At 35.2% G+C, this 18,510-nt stretch overlaps 1 protein-coding gene across 1 annotated transcript in view; it reads right to left on the bottom strand.

Moving 5' to 3' along the window:
* Positions 1–18,510, bottom strand: part of YME1L1 (YME1 like 1 ATPase) — a 53,102-nt gene that overhangs the window by 24,593 nt on the left and 9,999 nt on the right. The window contains exons 2-7 of the mRNA XM_090266640.1: positions 18,353–18,481; positions 12,740–12,902; positions 10,864–10,962; positions 5,506–5,615; positions 4,037–4,187; positions 3,620–3,703 (exon numbers count right to left, since the gene is read on the bottom strand). Of these exons, the coding sequence (XP_090122766.1) occupies positions 3,620–3,703; positions 4,037–4,187; positions 5,506–5,615; positions 10,864–10,962; positions 12,740–12,902; positions 18,353–18,481 (736 nt within the window). The remainder of the gene's footprint in view (positions 1–3,619; positions 3,704–4,036; positions 4,188–5,505; positions 5,616–10,863; positions 10,963–12,739; positions 12,903–18,352; positions 18,482–18,510) is intronic.

Here is an 18,510-nt window from a genome sequence, read left to right as displayed (position 1 = left end):
AAAAGGACCAAATTGGAAAGATTGTGTAACTCACAACCACTTATCCACCCAGAGAGCTGAACTCTCTGAAGCCATTATGGCCCTCTAACAATAACTAAATAAACCCTTAAATCTAGTCTGTGATTCTGTTTATACGGTGTACAGTAGTCCCTCTCTATATCGCAGTTCACTTATCGCGGCCTCACTGTATTGCGGGATTTAAAAAAATATTATATTTAATTATTTATTGCGGATTTTTTGCTATATCGCAAGATTTTGCAGTACTGTGCAGTAAATACTAAAATAAATGTAAGGTTCCTACTTCACAGGGGTCTAGAACGTAATACCCGCGATAAGTGAGGTATCGCTGTATACTATACTCCACATAGATCAAGCTTTACTTAAGAAGTCTATAGATCCCAAGTTACTTAGTTTACTCCTAACTTTGATTAATAGGAGAGCATATCCTGTATTTGTCACCCACATTCGCTCTCATTGAGGCCTTCCAGGCACTATGGCAGAAGGCAACAAACATATTGATGACTTAGTCAGTGTATTAACTACCTTCCAAAAGGCAGTTGCCTCTCATTAATTTTACCATCAAAATTCTCAGGCAATTCGCAAAGACGCTGGCATTCCCCGTTCTCAAACTAAGCAAATGATCCGGGAATGCGCAGACTGCTAGGTGCTGGGTGCAGCACCACCCAGTAGTGGGACCAACCGTTGAGGACTGGCCCCCGAAGTAATGTAACAAACAAATGTCACTCATTACCCCCCTTTAAAAAACTTAAATACCTCCATATATCAATAAATACTTACTCTGAGGTGTTGTATGCCTCCACTCTTGCAGGAAAATCGGCCAGACATATTTAAGCACATTAACTTGGGCGCTTAATTTCTTAGGCCAACCACAGCAAATAAAAACTAATAAACCAGGTTACATAGCCCACCATACACCGCCAAAAGGGGAGTATGGAGTCCTCCCCAAAGAATCTAACTAATTTAGCAACCTAATTAGACTTAATTTTTAAAAAATTTATTATGTTTCTTATAGAATGTTGGGTCAAAAGAATTATGTATGTTGCAGAAAGTCTGAGTAAATCGTAGATGGTCTGTGCAAGCTGAAGAATTGTTTAGGGGGAAGAAAAAATAATATAAAAGTTAGGAAAAAGGAAAGAAAAAGAAGGAATTAAGAAAGCAAAGGAAGAGTAAAAAGGAATAAAGGAAAGAGATTGTGCGTGGCAAGGGGAAAAAGGACATTCGAGTGGTAACTCAAGAATAGAAATAGAAGTGGAAAAGAAATAAGAAGGAAAAGCATGTAAGTGTTTAAAATATTATAACTTTTAAACCTATAAGCTACAGTCCCAGGAATAAGCCATGCCAAGCTTACTATCTCTTCTGCCTTCTCTAGCCTCTGAAAATTTTCAAGGTTGCTAAATAATGAACGGTTCACTTTTAAGCACATTAAAGGAATGTAGTAATCACCAAAAATAAAATTGTTTCTCTTTCTCTCGCTTCAAAGCAGAAACAGGGGGGGCCCTCTACACTCCCATCTCCCTCCCAGGGAATAGCTGCTACTGTTTAACCCCTTAATTAGAAAAATAGGCTTGTCTTTGCTTTACACGCAGAAGGTCCTAGGTTTATAACATCATCAAAAATGTTATCATTCCAGCAAAGGCCCTGCAACTGGGTGTCTCCACAGTCTTACAGACTCAAAGTCTAGTTTATAAGTTATTGTGTAAATTAACCATTTTGTACAAATTTATTCATTGCAGGTTTATCTATCCACCTAACAAGCCCCTACACCCACTCCAACCAGGAGACCAAGTCTTTTTGAAGACCTAGAAGACTCAAGGCCCTGAATAGCCACTAACTAAGCAATAGACTGGTCCCAAGATGTCCTGTTGCAGACCTGTATTAATCAGAAATCCTAATCCGATTCTCAGCCACGGAATCGGCCATACTATGGCTGGGGGAATGACAGGATGCCCTGGTCACCCGACAACAGCTTGCCTGCAACCCTGGATTCTTAAGACTATGTGTCACTCCATTAAAATGGAAACTCTAGTCAGCATTCCTGGGCTGACAATACATCATCATCTATAGGATGCCTTACCCTACCAACCTAAAAGGCCAAATTGATTGGCTACAATTTGAACTCCATAAGCAGCTTATGGACATTAAGCAGCTTGCTAAACAAAAAGTGTTTCAAACTCTAAATAATAATCTTCAATGGCTTAACATTAAAAATTGGTTTCAAGAACTAAATTTACGTATATGGATAACAGGAGCAGCTGGATGTTATACTCTATGTCCTCTGATGTGTCTGCAAGCTGTTTACCTGTAATAGTATTCAAGAAAAGCAAGTAGCAAGCTTTATAGGCCTTTCTACTATGTGTTATAAAAAAAAAAAAAAAAAAAAAAAAAAAAAGGGGGTAGATGTGTGGAACTGCTCCTCGTGCTTTCGGGAATTGTAACCCCGGCCGTGAGCCAGGCTTCTCCCACCTTGGGAAGTCTTTAAGTCTCAACAGAACACTGGAAGGTGTGCGGGAGACAGGACCAAAGGGCACTCAAGAGGGTTCTCATGGGAATTGGATTTAAAGAATGTTTATTATGCTTTGGAGCTTGCTCTGCTTTTCTTATCTCTCAGTTAACTATAAACAATCTCTAGCAAGGAATGTATGAAACCTTGCACCTAATGCCAGCGTGGCATCAAAATGTTTAACAGACCCTGACACAGACCCGTCACCGTGCCCTCTATATCAATACTTGTAACTTGTAACTGTCAACTGTAATCCAGGCGCCTAAAAGCTATTGATGATTTATAAATTTTGACCTTGTATCTCCCATGTATACCCTTCTCAGTAAAAAACATGAGAAACGGAGGTCTTGCACTTTTTCCGCTAGAGGGAACAGCCACCTCCCTTTCCCCCCAGACAAAATACAGTGTCCTGGATAAAATTTGTTCTGCCGTGGTCGTGAAACCTCTGATGGACAGAGTAGTTTCCAACCGAGCCGGGGCGTTGGTGGCAGCTTGCCTCTATTTTAGATTGGCAAACTGAAAAAATATGATATACATTTAATTTTATAAGAAGTAATTTTTAAAATAAAGTCAGTCTATTAATTTATCTTTAAAACAGACAACTATTTCACCTTGTACTAGCATTACAAAATTCTGCTAAACATTTTTTTAATTTGATAATTGGATAGGTATTATTTTCTAAAATTCTAGAAAACCAACCACTACTAGAAGTTGAACTAACATTTTCACTCTAACACAATCTTTGGAACTTTCACAAAAACATTATTTTCTCAAAACAGGTAAAACTTGAATTTGTACAGTGCTCAAAGAAACTTCTTGTAATCTACAATACAATGTAAATATAACAAGTCCTCTGATGTGGCAGATGGCACACAATTACAACAAGATTAAAACTTTTCTACTTCAATGCAAAAAAACAATCTCAAAGTGATCCAATCTGAGAAGTCCTGACTTAGGAGTGAAAGGCCTAGATCCTAGAACTATAAACATAAATGTTTTCTTTCTCTAAGTCTTAAGTAGACTATGAAAAAGAAATGAATATATAATTTTTTTTTTAAATTAAGTAGTTAAGTCAGATACATTAAAAAAAGACTTTACCAGATAAAAATGGGTTTTTTAAGAGTCCATAAACGCCAAACAGCAGCAGAACAAAGAGAATCAGACGAGTTCGTCTTAGAGAATCTGGAGGAAGAAAAAAAAAAAAAGCCTTAAATCGAATGATATCAATGAGAAATAACAGCTCAATGAAATGCAAATATCGGGTTACTAATGGTAACCATATTTCATCATATGCAATTTTTGAACCTGGTAGTCTTCTGCATAATTGCCATGATACCTTTGAGCACCCTGTCAGAAGATATTTCCATTTCTACACAGGTTCAGTTTTAAATATAAGAGAATACAACCAATGGAAAGTTGGATAACAAGTAGAAAAATTATACATGATCATTTGAAGGTAGGACTGTGACTTCCTTTCAGATACACTCTTCAAACTTGAACGTCAAATTAGCTTACCATTGGTTTTTTGTGTTAGAGCTTGAGCTTTCAGAAAACCCTCTGCAAAGCCAGTTTTAAATGCATCTTGATGAGCTTCAGGTATGTTTTTGGTTTTCATGAGTTTGTCCAAAGTTTCAACATCTGATCCCCTGTCTCGCAAAAGAAATCCCTAAATATACAAACAACACAACAGTATTGACCAACTATATAGGTAATAACACTCCCCAGAAATATTACAACCACACGCACACACAAAATTCATTGAAATTATAGAATTTTTAATTTTATTGTCAATGTGACAAATTTTATTAGAACTGAACAATGAATTACTTAATCAATGGCTAGGAAACCAACACTGGACCCAATAACTATACCAATCAATTAATATAAAGAAACTCTGTAAGAACACTAGAATGAAAACGGGTCACCTCAGGGTTCTAAGGGCTTGATGTTCACACTCCTTTAACTGTACTACAGGAAAACCTCATTAGTATATTAAATGTTTATTGAGAACATTTCATGTACTTGGCAATGTAAATTCTGAAGATGTAAAAAATGTAAAAATGTGTGAACAATGATCTGAATGCTTTCTGTCTACTGAACAGATACATAAAGTTTTGGTATTATGTGAGAAGTCCTAGGTATGGCATAAAATAAATGCTACCTAAGGTAGTCAAGGAAGGTCTTACAGAGGTTGGACACCTTAACCACAGGGAACAATCAGCATGGACACTAACTGAATCCTGAAACAACAGCCTTTAGTGCTGAAGAACTGCAAGCAATCCTGAATGTTAGGACTTTGAAAGATGCCTAGAGAGGAAGGGAGGTGTACAGACAGGGCTACACAGTAAGAGATGAGAACAGAAAAATGAAAAATGGTAGTCCGAGGACAAACAATAACACGTCCTATGTACCATGACAGGTGACAATAAAGCAGAGGAATATAATTATTACATGTAATACATTTTAGATAGACAAGCAGGTGGCAGTCTGGAGGCTAAATTGAAATTAGTACAACTTACGGCATGGAGACTACGTGTCTATAATTTTCTTGCCTAGATTACTCTAATAGTCTATCTGTGCAAAAGAACCGGGTAGGGAGGAAAAGAGACATTTAGGAAATATTTAAGAGGTTGGACCAACAGGATTTTAGTGATCAACAGGACTTAGTCATTAATGGATTTGGGAGTTAAGAGAAGATGGATAAATCAAAGTTGATCAGCAGGCTTCTAGTTTGAGTGGATGCCACTCCTAAGCAGGCAGAGGTTGGTGGGGAGAAAAAACAAAGAGAGATTTTTCATAGGCTAGCGGAAAGACAAGTTTTATACCCAGAAGAGCTGTAGTTATGAGTTATTCATCCTTTCTCGTAAGTATAAAAAAACAGGGAGAGAAAATCAATCAGCCCACAGAAGAAATTAAATACTGATGGTTCTCATTTTAATAACTTGAAAATTATTGATCTTTCAAACAAAAAAAGGTCTAATTACCTTCACAAATGACGGTGCTATATACTGTGTTTCTGCTAATCTTTCAGAGGTGGACTGTAGGCGTCGTGTTCTTGATTTTAACGTTTTAAAACCCCGAGACTGTATGAAAACTGAATGGAACAATATCACATTTACTTCTCATTATAAAGTTTTACTAGAAAAGAATAATGCCTACGTATCAAAATGGTGACACAGTATCTGTATATCTTATTTTTAACAGAGTTCTTTCCATGACACTTCAACACACTTATTAAAATTGATCTATATAATTAACTTTACTTTTTTTTTATAACTTAAAAATATTTTTTAAAAACCACATAGATGAGTATCAAACAAAAGTCAGTGTTCCTAATTCCTCAAACTCCACTCCTATTTCCTTTAAGTAATCAAGACTAATAATTCCATGATGATATCTGTATGTATTCAAACACATCCTCTTCCTATAAAAATAATATATAACTTTCTGCAACTGTTTTCTTTCACTTACTATATCATAGACATTTTTCATAATAGGTCAGAAAGTATTTAGGTCACTGACTGTTTATAGTTTTCCAATTTTTATCTGAGCACAGCAATTTATTCAACCATTTCCCTATTCCAGACATTAGTTGTTTCCTAATTTTTATTGCTAAAAATAATACTGCGGTAAAATTCCTATATATATCTTTTAGTAAATATAGATTAAATTCCTAAAGGTGAAACTGTAAGGTTTACATGGTTTAATACTAAGAAACTCCCTCTATAGGGCTATTATCAATTTATATCTCCACCACTGAATGATTGTCCTTTGCAACAATGGATAGTATAAATCTTGCTAATTTGTGCAATTCTGATAGGCAAAAAGTAGTATCTTGTTTTAATTTACATTTTGGATTACAATTGAGTAGTTTTGAAAAAAAGATTATAAATTTTTATTGACTTTTTATATCTTTAGTGGACTGACTACCCATGACACTTGCACCTATTTTCATTTCTAGAATATGGATGTCATGTATACTAACCTTTAGTTATGTATATTTTAAACATTTATTTTAATGTCTTTGTCTTTTAATTGATACAGTAATTTATAAAACTGATGTAGTCCTATCTTTTAATCTATAGTTTTCTGCACTGTGTTTTGATTAGAGAGTCCCATATGAAGAGGAAAGCCAGATGGCATCTGCCAGGGGGCTTGCATACAAGCCCTACCATCCAGGTGGCCTGTGACTCAGCCTCCAAGAACTTGCAAAGGAGTCTTGCCAATGCCAGCAGCTGCATGCGGCTCCTGGTGGCCAGGTCACAGGCTCCTGAGAACAAAGGGGTCCTCAGGGAGAGTGTCTTCTTTCCCATAGTGATAACATCTGAGGTGGAACAGACCCTTGTCACTTATTACCCTGCTTTGTAGTTTTTAGATAAAATGTAATTTAGTATTGTAGGCATAATAGTTTAATGTTTAATCTATCCGCATAAGCTATGTTGCTCCATAATCACGTTAGGAACGTATTCTATACACATACATCCTATTGATTCTATTTTTAGTAACTTTTGTAACTCAATAAAAGGAATGGTTGGACTGCTAGTCTTCGCTGATAGCCTGAGCGAGCTATGGCCCTCCATTTGTTGCTGATCACTCATTCTACCTACTGGTATTGCCTCTGTGTCTCTGTTGCACAAACAACTACACCACCACCCATCCCCAAACTACAATTTTAAAGGTAGTCTACAGACTTCATCTAATACTTTGATTTTTTTGTTTTCAAACCTTTACCTGTTTGAAACTTTTGTTTTAATGTAAAAGAATCTCTAATTCTTTACATATATCTCTCTCCAAGAATCAACTTCTTGATTTTCATAATAAGTCTTTAGGATTTTATTGGAACTGTACTGAACTGATAAATTTCAGTTTAAATTTATACTGTTATAACACTAAGTCCTTCCAAAAAGGATTATGGTATTTTTTTTTTTACTCAGCTTTTATTTCCTTCAATGAACTTTTCTATGCATAAATATATGTGTCTATATATTATGTTGCATGCTTGTCAGTATAAAATATTTAATGGGTTTTGAAGAAACTACATTAAAACCTATTGCTAGAATAAAAGAAAGCTACTGATTTTTATGCACCTATCTTATACGGTACCAATGTAATGAACTTTCAATATCAGCAGCCTTTCAGTTGATTTTCTTGAAATTTATGGTAATCATATCACTGCTAATTATAATTCTTCCCCTTCTGTTAACTTATATAGAACTCCCTTCTTTTGCTTTTTAATCACATTGCTCAGAACCTCCAAATTACCGCTGCACTAAAATAGGACACTACACATCTTATTTCTAGTATTAATGAGACCCTAAGAGATATCCTTAAGATATTAAAATTTTTATTCTAGCTTTCTAAGAATGTTTAGGAAGCACAGCAATTAAAATATATCACACACCTTTTTTTTTCTCTAAATTTATTTATTTTTAGAGAGATGGGAAGGGAGGGAGAAAGAGGGAGATAAATCTCAATGTGCAAGTGATACATCTATCAGTTGCCTCTTGCACACCCACAAATGGGGACCTGGTCTGTTTTGACTGGAAACAGAACTGGAGACCTTTCAGTTCGCAAGCTGGTACTCAATCCACTGAGCCACACCGGCCAGGGCTATCACACACCTTTTAATCATACACTGAAATAACATTGCTTTTCTTCTCTAATCAAGTAACATAACATACTTCCTTCTTGTCTTCCTCAATTTTAATTCTTAGCACATTCTAAACTTGTTTTTCACATTTTATTTAGGATTTCTGTATCTATATATTAAGCAAAACCGATCCTTTTAATCTTTTTTGTTGCTAATATTTTAGTATCAGTCATTTCATGAAATAAACTGGGAAGCCTATTTTACCTTTTCTTTACTAAAAAAGTTTTTCCTAAACCTAGAAAGCAAACTGTAGCCATAAAACCATTTGAGCCTAGTGCCTTTGTGGCAAACGAATTATACTTTAAAACTATTACCTTTTGCCCTGGCTGGTATGGTTCAGAGGATTGAGCGCTGGCCTGCAAACCGAAAGGTCACCAGTTTGATTCCCAGTAAGGGCACATGCTGAGGTTGCAGGCCAAGTCCCCAGTTTGGGGGCATGTGACAGGCAACTGAGAGATGTATCTCTCAAACATCGATGTTTCTCTCCCTTTCCTTCCCCCTCCCTTCCTCTCTAAAAGTAAATAAATAAAATCTTAAAAACAGAACTATTACTTTTAAAATTTTAAGGTTGTCTTATCTCCTATTGGGTCCATTTTGCTAATTTGTAACTTGGATAATTACCTGCTGTAACATATTTTTATTTACAGTATAAAATTATACATACTATCATATAATTTTTAATTTTTTTATTACATGAGTCTCAGGTACACATAATTTGATTTCTGTGTATACTACAAAGTGATCATCCCTCAAAATATAGTTACCATCCATTACCATGCAATTGACTCCCTTTACCCCTTTTTGCCCACTTCCCGATACTCTTCTACTCTGGTAACCACTAATCTGTCCTCTAGATCTTTGAGTTTTTGCATTGTTTGTTTGTTGATTTGTTTTTCAAGACTCTATATGAGTGAAATCATACAGTATGTCTTTTTCTTTCTGAACATTCTTATAATATTTTAATATTCACTATCTGGTGGGTCCCACTTTTCACTTCTATTATTGTTTGTATTTCCTTATTGTGTCTTAATCAGTTTGTTTGTTCTATTTTCTTTCAAAGTAAACTTGTTCTTGGTTTAATTAAGTAAAACATTCTTGCTGTCATATTCATTTAATGTCTGTTTTATCCATATTAATTTTTCACATTTAAAAAAATTCTCAATGTTGATGTTAATCAATTCATGTACCATCTTCCTTATTTTGTAATACATTACACAATGCTCTCAGCATCAGTGTGTCATGAACCCAAACAATTTGATATGCAGATTTTCATTATGGTTCATTACTAATTGTTTATAATTTCAGTTTTGAGATTTCCCTTCAGTCACAAGACTCTCTGAAAAGTATCTTTAAATTTCCACATACTTAGGTATTTTTTAGCTATCCTTTTTGTTATTTGATTTTAGTTTTATTATATGATTACGGAACCTGGCCTCTGAGCTACAGATGTCTTGAAAATGAAGATATACTTCATGCCCTAACACATGGTCAGTTTTTCTGTCTCCATAAATATTTTAAAATATATCATCCTTAAAGTGTACAGATGATGTGTTGTAGAACTGTGCACCTAAAACCTGTATAATTCTGTTAACCAGCATCACCCTGATATATTCAATAAAAAGGAAAAATAAAAAAATAAAAATGTATCATCCTTAAGTGTACTTCTGTCTTCTACATTAACAATTTCTTCAGAGGATTATTGGTCTCTTTGCTCAACCTGGTGCCTCTCTTTGATGCTATAAGTTTTCCCTCAAATATGTGGAGAGTCTTGCTCATCCACTGATAGGTTTCTTCAAAACTACCAAGCTGGTCAATGTATTCAGAATACAAAACAGTTATGATGAATGAGGATACCTTCAGGCCTGGAATACTGCTGTCTTGTTTCTCTTTGGCATCAATGCTCATACCAGGAGTATTCAGAGTCCTCTTGACTCACACACACACCCCTATACACACATATTACAAAGTAGTCTTTGTCATTTGTGGCCTTAAATTTAAAGGCTGTATCTGTTCTGCCAATTGCCCACTTGTGGCAATCTTTCAACTGTTTACTATATCAATCATCCCAGAGCCCACCATTTCTGACTTGAACTTTGGTGTTTTTCCAAAATTCCACTGGAAATAGTACCCACCTCTGATACCAATCCAAGTTCTATAAGAGTAGGTAGCAAGTGTCTTTTTTATTTATTACTGTCACCTAAAACCCATCACTACTACCTGATATAATATAATAATAATAAATATGAATAAATGCATATTTGATTTTGCTATCAATTTGATGTCGTCTACTTTATAATTTATGTAAAGTCCTCAAATTTCTGATCCACTGATGAAATCCCTCTCTCTTTCCCTGACTCCTCTCTCATTTTTCTATGGTTTTTTTTGTTTTGCAATGGAATTTTGAAAATGAGAAGTATACAAATGTACTTATTCTGAAGGTGTAGATGAGTACCTTAAAATATGATTTATTGTGGCACTTTCACTCACATTCAAAATTTAGATGCTACTTTATATTTTTCACATAAAAAATTACATGGACATACCCAAACTGTTTTAAACAATAACAAATACTGTGTAAGCTTTATTATGACCAACAAATGAATGTTTAAAATCATTAGCAGCATTAAGAAAAACAAATCAGAGTATATTAAATACATCTATTTTTTTCCAAAATAAAGTTGTTGCTTCATACCTGGCCAGTACTGAAGATCTGAATAAATGCTTTTAAGAGTTCTTGAATGTTGTCTGTATAAGCAAGAGGAACGTAAAGTACTAAATACATCTATGTAACCTGTAGGGAAATTGAACACAGTAAATGTTCTAATTGTCAAACATAAAAAAATTCAAATAAAATATAATTTCACCAAATATTAGAAAAACCAAAATATGTGTTTTGCCTTTTATTTGTAAATAAAGCATACATGTTAAGCTAAAGTTACTTTTAGTTAAGAGCATAAAAAGATAAAGAATCGTTATTTCCTAAAGACTATTTAAAGACTTCTAATGAACAATGTGGTAAGACCAGAGGTACTGATACTCTCTCTTGTTCTCTTAAAGCTTCCATAGTTATTTGGAATGAAGAAGTTCCTTCCATAGCTATAAGCCATGAATACTTTGGTGTTCATTCCTACGTCTTATTCCTGACTAATGGTCCCCATTCAACTTTAGATCCATATCCTACAGAAAGGGTACACAGAAACAACAAAAACAGTTGTTATCATCTATCCCTACATCCCAAATAGGATTCAGGAATTCTTCTAGGAACACTTAGAGTGAAGTCAGAAATCCCTTGCTAATACTTCTGCCTGTCTAAGCCTAGAAAATGGCTGGCAATAAGAGAAACAACCTTGCAAGGAAATGTAAATGTGAAGATTAGAATAATAATAATAATTAACAATATGATAACAATAAAAATTTTATTCTACTGAACACTTATGATGGGACCCAAGTACTTTAAATTATTTCATTTGGTCCTGTAAAGTGAGATAGCTATTCTTCATGCTCAGATGGAAACACAGCAATTTAAAGAAACTGAATAATTACTATAGTCAGTCAGTGGCAGGACTGAGTTTGATCCTAATCTACCCTTCACTCTAAACCACTAAGTCTCAGGGCTTGTCTCGGTAAGAAGATAGTAGAGCACAAAAAGATAAACAAATAGAGGCAGACTTTTAATCTAAGCCCCAAGCTCAAAAACTTCATTTTTTCTCACTCCAGAATTCTTTATCTTCCAGCCCTTATGTAAATCAAAAGAAAAAAAAAAATCAGCAAATTAATTAAGTTTATACAAAGTACAGTTTCAAATCAAACCTTCAACAGAAAACTATTCAAACCTGCTGCCCTTTTGTTCCTGGGCTTTTTAAATAACTTGTATTGATTTGAAAAGTCTGTTCTTCTGTCAGGATAGAACAAGACTGACACAGTCATCATTTAAGCATCATCCAAAAAGAAATTAATAAAGCTGACATCCCTTTCAAAAAAATGTCCACTTATTACAATTCCAAATTGTTACAAGTCTCAAGAAAATATGTAGACATTCTATAAAAGGGACTGTGACTGTTCCTTCAATATATTGTCAGAAATCACCAGTATGTTACCTGGAATCCAATACTTGTAGTACACTATATTAGATCCTGGAACAGAAAATGGATCCTAGTGGAAAAACTAGTCATTTGGTGAAGTTAAACTTCTAATTGGTAAAATCTAAATAAAGCCTATAGTTTAAAGTAAAAATAATAATAAAAATAAATAAAGTAATGCACCAACGTTAATTTCTTAGTTTTGACAAATGTACCATGGTTATGTAAGTAGTCAGCATTAGGGGAAGCCAGGTGAAGTGTATATAGGAACACTATACTGCCTTTGCAACTTCTCTATAAATCTAAAATTACTGCAATATAAAAAGTTAGCCAAAAAAACGGAAGGGAGGAAGGAAGCAAGGAAGAAGGAAGGAAAGAAGGAAGAAATCAACTCAGCAAAGAACTTGGTACATAGTGAATGTTTATAAATGGTACCTACTATAATTACTAATAGTATTAAAATCAAAACAAAAAAAAAAATTAACTTACCATATTTATTTTCAAAGAAGGACTGTGCAGAGACATGAGAAGTATGCCAATGGGAAGAAATGTTTTTGCCTTTACAAAATCCAGGAAGTAGATGGTATACCAATTGATCGATCTGTCCAATTTTTAATTCAGATAATCCAAGGTCCCTTAAGTTAAGCACAGGCTGTAAAACATTAAGTCAACCAAGTAAGCATTAATGTTATCAGATATTTAATTTATAGAGCACATATCAGTTGAAACAATATGGATTTGAAGAATCTAACAACTGCATTGGTATCTTTGTTCTTTTTAATATTTTAATTGAAAATATTTTTATACCTCTAAGTTTTCCTGAGGTCAGTCATGTGAGGTTTGACAAAGATTGAAAAAAATTATATTCCCAATGGTACCAGTCGTTGGAGCTTTAAAGTATCCTCTGGTCTCTAATGCCCTTTAAAGCCCATTTGATAAATAAAGGGTATGTGCTGCTACCAGAGGACATCTCACTGTTCTGGCCTCAGTGCTGAGATTCTTCTTTTAACTGAGAGGTTCTGTAGTTACCCATATCTAAATTTTAATAAGGAGGGAAGCTAAACAAAGTAAAAAATGTGTGAAAACCATGCACCACACTTATCTAAAATAGTTCTAATGTAACTACAAAAATATAAGGGTGAGTTATTTCCTTGTCCATATGAGATGACTGAGAGACACTAAAGTAAATATTACAAGCCCCAAATATCGAGAACTTCAAGTAAGGAGAGTAAAATTAAACAGAACAAGTAAAATATCAACTTCTTATAATTTATGTAAAGTTAGATCCACAAATTATATTATTCTAGATTGGCGTCCAGGGTCTGTCACTTAATTAGGTTTGTAACAGGTGATTCATAGAATCCATTTCCTCATTAGTAAATAACCATGAAATATGCCCGGCCTGTTTCACAAGATAGTACAGACCTATGGAAGAGATCATGTCTTGCTCATCTACATATCCTATCCTACATAGTAAGGTATTTAAAGAATCATGACATAAAAATTGTTTTCATTTTAGCATTGTTGATTATGTTGGATGAAGTACTTATATAATGCCAAGCATGTTACTGTACTATAATACTTGTATTTACAAAAAACATTATGTGGAATAGCCCAGTCTCTCTGTGAAACCATCATGAATAGCCTGTGCTTTTATATTTTATAATCTATTGTTGGTTACTGTGAAAATTATACAGATGAAGAAAAAAGAAAACAAAAGCTAAATATGAATACATTTTCCAAATATACACACACATAGCTTACAATGACACTGCAATAAAAAACAAGTCAAATCACAACATTTGATTTGATAAAATGCAACTCTGCAATAAAAAGTCAAAGGCACATAAAATATATTTTAACTTTAAAAATAACTTAGCTATACTTTGCTTGTCTTACCAATATGTAGCTGACAGTAAAAAATTTGCAATATAAATATAAGGGTTATATATAACAGACACAAGAAAATCTCCAAATTCAGATTTAAACATGAAAACAGAAAAGTTTTAACCCTAAAGAGTCTGATACAGTGAGGCCAAACAATATAATATAGAAAAGAATCTAGAAAAAATGCTTAATGTTAAATTTTGACTTCTCTTGCTCAGAGAGTACTCAAGCATTATCAATTTCCTTAATGTGACTTGTATAGCACTTCAGAGCTAGTGCCCATCCTAGCCTAGCCGGATTTCTTATTTGTCTATAAACAAAACATGTGAGACTTCCGGCCAAGATGGAGGTGTAGACAGACATGCTGCATTTTCCTCCACAGCTAAGAAGGAATACAACTACCTCAAAATTAGAAACAACCAGTAGTTCCAGAAAATCAAACTGCAGGGAAGTCCAGCAAACAAAGATATAAAGAAGAAATACTCATCCAGACAGGTAGAAGGGGCGGAACCGGGATGGAGAAGACATGGTGTGGTGGCAGCAGTAGGCTGGCAGAGAGGGCAGTCACACATTTCAAAAAGTCAGGAAGGACACCTGGGGAGCATTCCCAGCTCCTCACTGGACCTAGCAACTCACGGTCCCAGCACCAGGGAAAATCAAGCCTCATTGCCTCTGACTGTGCAGACCAGTGGGGATTGGGGTGGAGGCAGAAACTGCCAGTCTCTCAGCAGAGTCCACTTGTTTAAAGCGCCCCCACGGTCCTAAACATCCGCAGACCCCACCCACTCTGAGAACGACGACCAGGGCAGCGGCTAGAGGGATGCCAGTCCGGTGCGGAAGTGGGAGAGATGCCTGGAAAAGGGGCGAGTGCTGGGCAGGCAGCATTGTTCCCTCTTGGACCCCTCCCCCACATAAAGCCTGTATTTAACACCAAGGACATCAACAATGACTTTAACAAAAATAGGTCTATAAAATGGTAAAAGTGGTAGCCAAACAACAACAGGATGCAGTGTGAATAAAGTTTAACAAGTACAGTAGTCCCTTTCATTCACAGTTTTGACTTCTGTGGTTACAGTTACCTGCAGTCAACCACTGTCGGAAAATATTACATGGAAAATGCCAGAAATAAACAATTTGTAAATTTTAAATTGTGTGCTGTTCTGAGTAACATGATGAAATATTGTACTATCTGCTCTGTCAGGCCCGGGACTATGAATCATCCCTTGTCCAGCATCTGTATACTGAATACTCTCCCTGCTAGTTAGTTACTTGGTAGCCCTCTTGGTTATCAGATCCAAGACTGTAGTTCTGGTTATCAGATGGACTATCACGTGTTCAAGTCACTCTTCTTTTACTTAATACACAATGGCTCCAAAGTGCAAAAGTAGTGATGCTGGGAATTCAGATATGTCAAAGACAAGTCCATAAAGTGCTTTCCTTCAAGTGAAAAGGTGGAAGTTCTTGACTTAATAAGAAAAGAAAAAATTGTAAGCTGTGGTTGCTAAGATCTATGGTAAGAACAAATCCTCTATCTGAAATTATTCAGGGAAAAAAATGCATGCTAACTTTGTTGTCGTATCTCAAATCAAAAAGGTTATATCCATAGTGCATAAGTGCTTAGTTAAGACGGAAAAGGCATCAAATTTGTCAGTGAAAGACGTGAACAAAAAACATGTTCTGACTGACGGGAATATATTGCACCAGAAAGCAATGAGTCTAGAGGAAGATTTCTGCAGGGATTCCTTGGAACGACTGACCATAGTTATATAACTTTATCACAGCCTATTGTTATACTTGTTCAATTTTATATTATTGTTGTTAATCTCTTACTGTGCTAATTATAAATAAAACTATCATAGGTATGTATGTATAGGAAATAACAGTATGTATATGGTTCAGTTCTATTCACGATTTCACGCATCCACTGGGGATCTTGGAATGTGTCCCCCACAGATAAGGTGAGAGTAGTGTACAGTTAGAAATTTAAACTCTTTTTTTTCAAGAAGTCTGAAAGCAAAGGAAAAAGAAGTTAGTAGCTTACAGGGAGTTAAAAGGAAGATGTTTTTGCTCGTGCTGTGTAATGGATATTTGGATGAGCAAGACTTGATGAAAGCAAAGGAGACGAGAGCAGAGATGAGGTAGGATGCTTAAGAATGAAAATATGAAGCAATAACAAGCCCGCACTAAAGACAAACAATAGGACTAATGAAGGTATCTTCAGAGGGTAACACCAATTCTGTATTTGAGACCATTGGTCATAACACTGGCTTTTAGAGTTTAGTTACCTTTCAAGCCCCCAAAATGTAACTTTACTAACCTAGCAATTTCACTTGATGAAATAGTCAAAGATTTAGCAACATGATGGTAAATCAACAAAAAAGTGAAACAATATGCAACAATGGAACATCATATAATGAAGGCTTTATAAAGTCATTAAAATTTCTGGAAAATGTATGGCATAACAAGTTTGTAAGACTATTAAGTGCAGAAAGGAGAATCTAAATCAGCACTGCAGTATGATCCAACTATAAAAGTGTAAAAGAAAAAAAGATACATGAAATATAAACACAGAATGTTAGCATTATCTCTGAGGAATGACTAGATTCACAAGTGAACTTCATTTCTTCCATGTACATTTTCCAAAATGTCTAAAATGAATGTAACTTTACTGCATGTAGCAATTTTGATAATTTTGAGAAAGCTCTCCTGGAGTATAATTTGGGGAAAGGTTTCAGAACAGTAGAAAAACAATGGAATGCCTACAGAAGAGGCAACAGGAATGGGGCAAACATTACAAAAGGAAAGCATAAAGATGACAAAGACAAATTTTCATCTAATTACAATTTTATCTTAAGACTGACCCAACAACCACTCCCTAAATAGTGAACTTTCTTCAACTTTTCCTCTACTGTCCTTTGCCATAGTCCCTGATATCAGAACTAAGAATATAAGCTATTTATTGGTTAAAGAGGCTTTGCGACACCTGCCTACAGATTATAATGTTCTCTATTTAAAAAATGTATTCTGAGCTATAAGCAACAATCTTATCAATGAATCTTGTAAACACAAGGGTTCCCAGGGTAGGAATTCCCTATATCCTGGGGCAATATTGATTTCACAGCTTATACATTTCACTTACATGTACACTTATATTCTAGTTGTTCAGTTACACTGAAAGCTCTTATAAGGCAGCAGATGATAACTTTTTATTGTTCTAGCCTCACTGAGACTTGGCAGGCAAATATGGTAACTATGGGTCACTGCTACTGTTGGAGCAAAACAAAAGAAAACCTGAATGGGCCCTGGCTGGTGTGGCTCAGTGGATTGAGAGCTGGCCTGGGAACCAAAGAGTCACTGGTTCGATTCCCAGTCAGGGCATGTAGGAAACAAGAAAATAGTGACTCCCAAACCAGTAGAAAATCATTAATAACAAAGGGCAAATGTAATTAAAGGGTCTTAAGGACAAATATAATTAGAGGGTCTCAAGGGCAAATGTAATTAGAAGATCTCTGAGAAGGGAGTTGACAGCATTAACATATTTACAAATCACAATAGGGGCATTTAGATATTGTAACTCCGGAGTAACCAGTAATGGAGAAACAGGGGGAAGGAGAGGGGTGGGGGAGCTAATTGCATTAGTATAAAACCAGTTTTCTTTGTCTACTTGGCACGCACATTCTCCTGGCTGAGGGTGCCCCTCACTCTGCAGACTAGTGAATAAACGCCTCGCTTTGCTGCTTAAGTCCTGTCTCCTGGTTTTTATTGTGAGCATTTCTCACAGGCACATGCCTGGGTTGCAGGCCAGGTCCCATTTGGGGGTGCATGAGAGGCAACCATACATTGATCTCTCTCTCGCTCTCTCCCCTTTTTTCCTTTTCTCTAAAAATAAATAGTCTTTTAAAAAAATAAATAAAATGGCCAATCAAGAAAAAAAGAAAGAAAACCTGAATGGTATCACACATAGTAACCTGAAGTGAATACCAAATCTACTGCCACATGAAATTTTTTAATAAATTAAATGTTAAAGAATAAAACAATAACTTTCCTATCTGTACAATAAAGCCAGAATTAGACATCTTTAAACATAAAATAGATTAAGCTGATGACAGAAATTACCTTATTACAAAAGCCTAAACACAGAAAAAATGCTTCAAACATATTTAGAACGTACTAAATCAAAATGCTTTCTCACATAACCAGAGTATAACCTATTACCTCATTGCTGGGAGCCTCGTGCTCAGGAACCACATCTCGATGCTGGTTTTGAGAAACTGATACACTGACAGAAGATGTGCTTTTTGGTGAATGGAAGGCATTGATGAGATGACTCAGAGGAACTGTAACCTAGAAAATGATGAAAGTTGATATTAAGT

Source organism: Furipterus horrens, unplaced genomic scaffold, assembly GCF_987537825.1.
Source record: "Furipterus horrens unplaced genomic scaffold, mFurHor1.1.pri manual_scaffold_2, whole genome shotgun sequence".
Classification (NCBI taxonomy): Eukaryota; Metazoa; Chordata; class Mammalia; order Chiroptera; family Furipteridae; genus Furipterus; species Furipterus horrens.
This window is presented reverse-complemented; position numbering and strand designations above follow the sequence as displayed.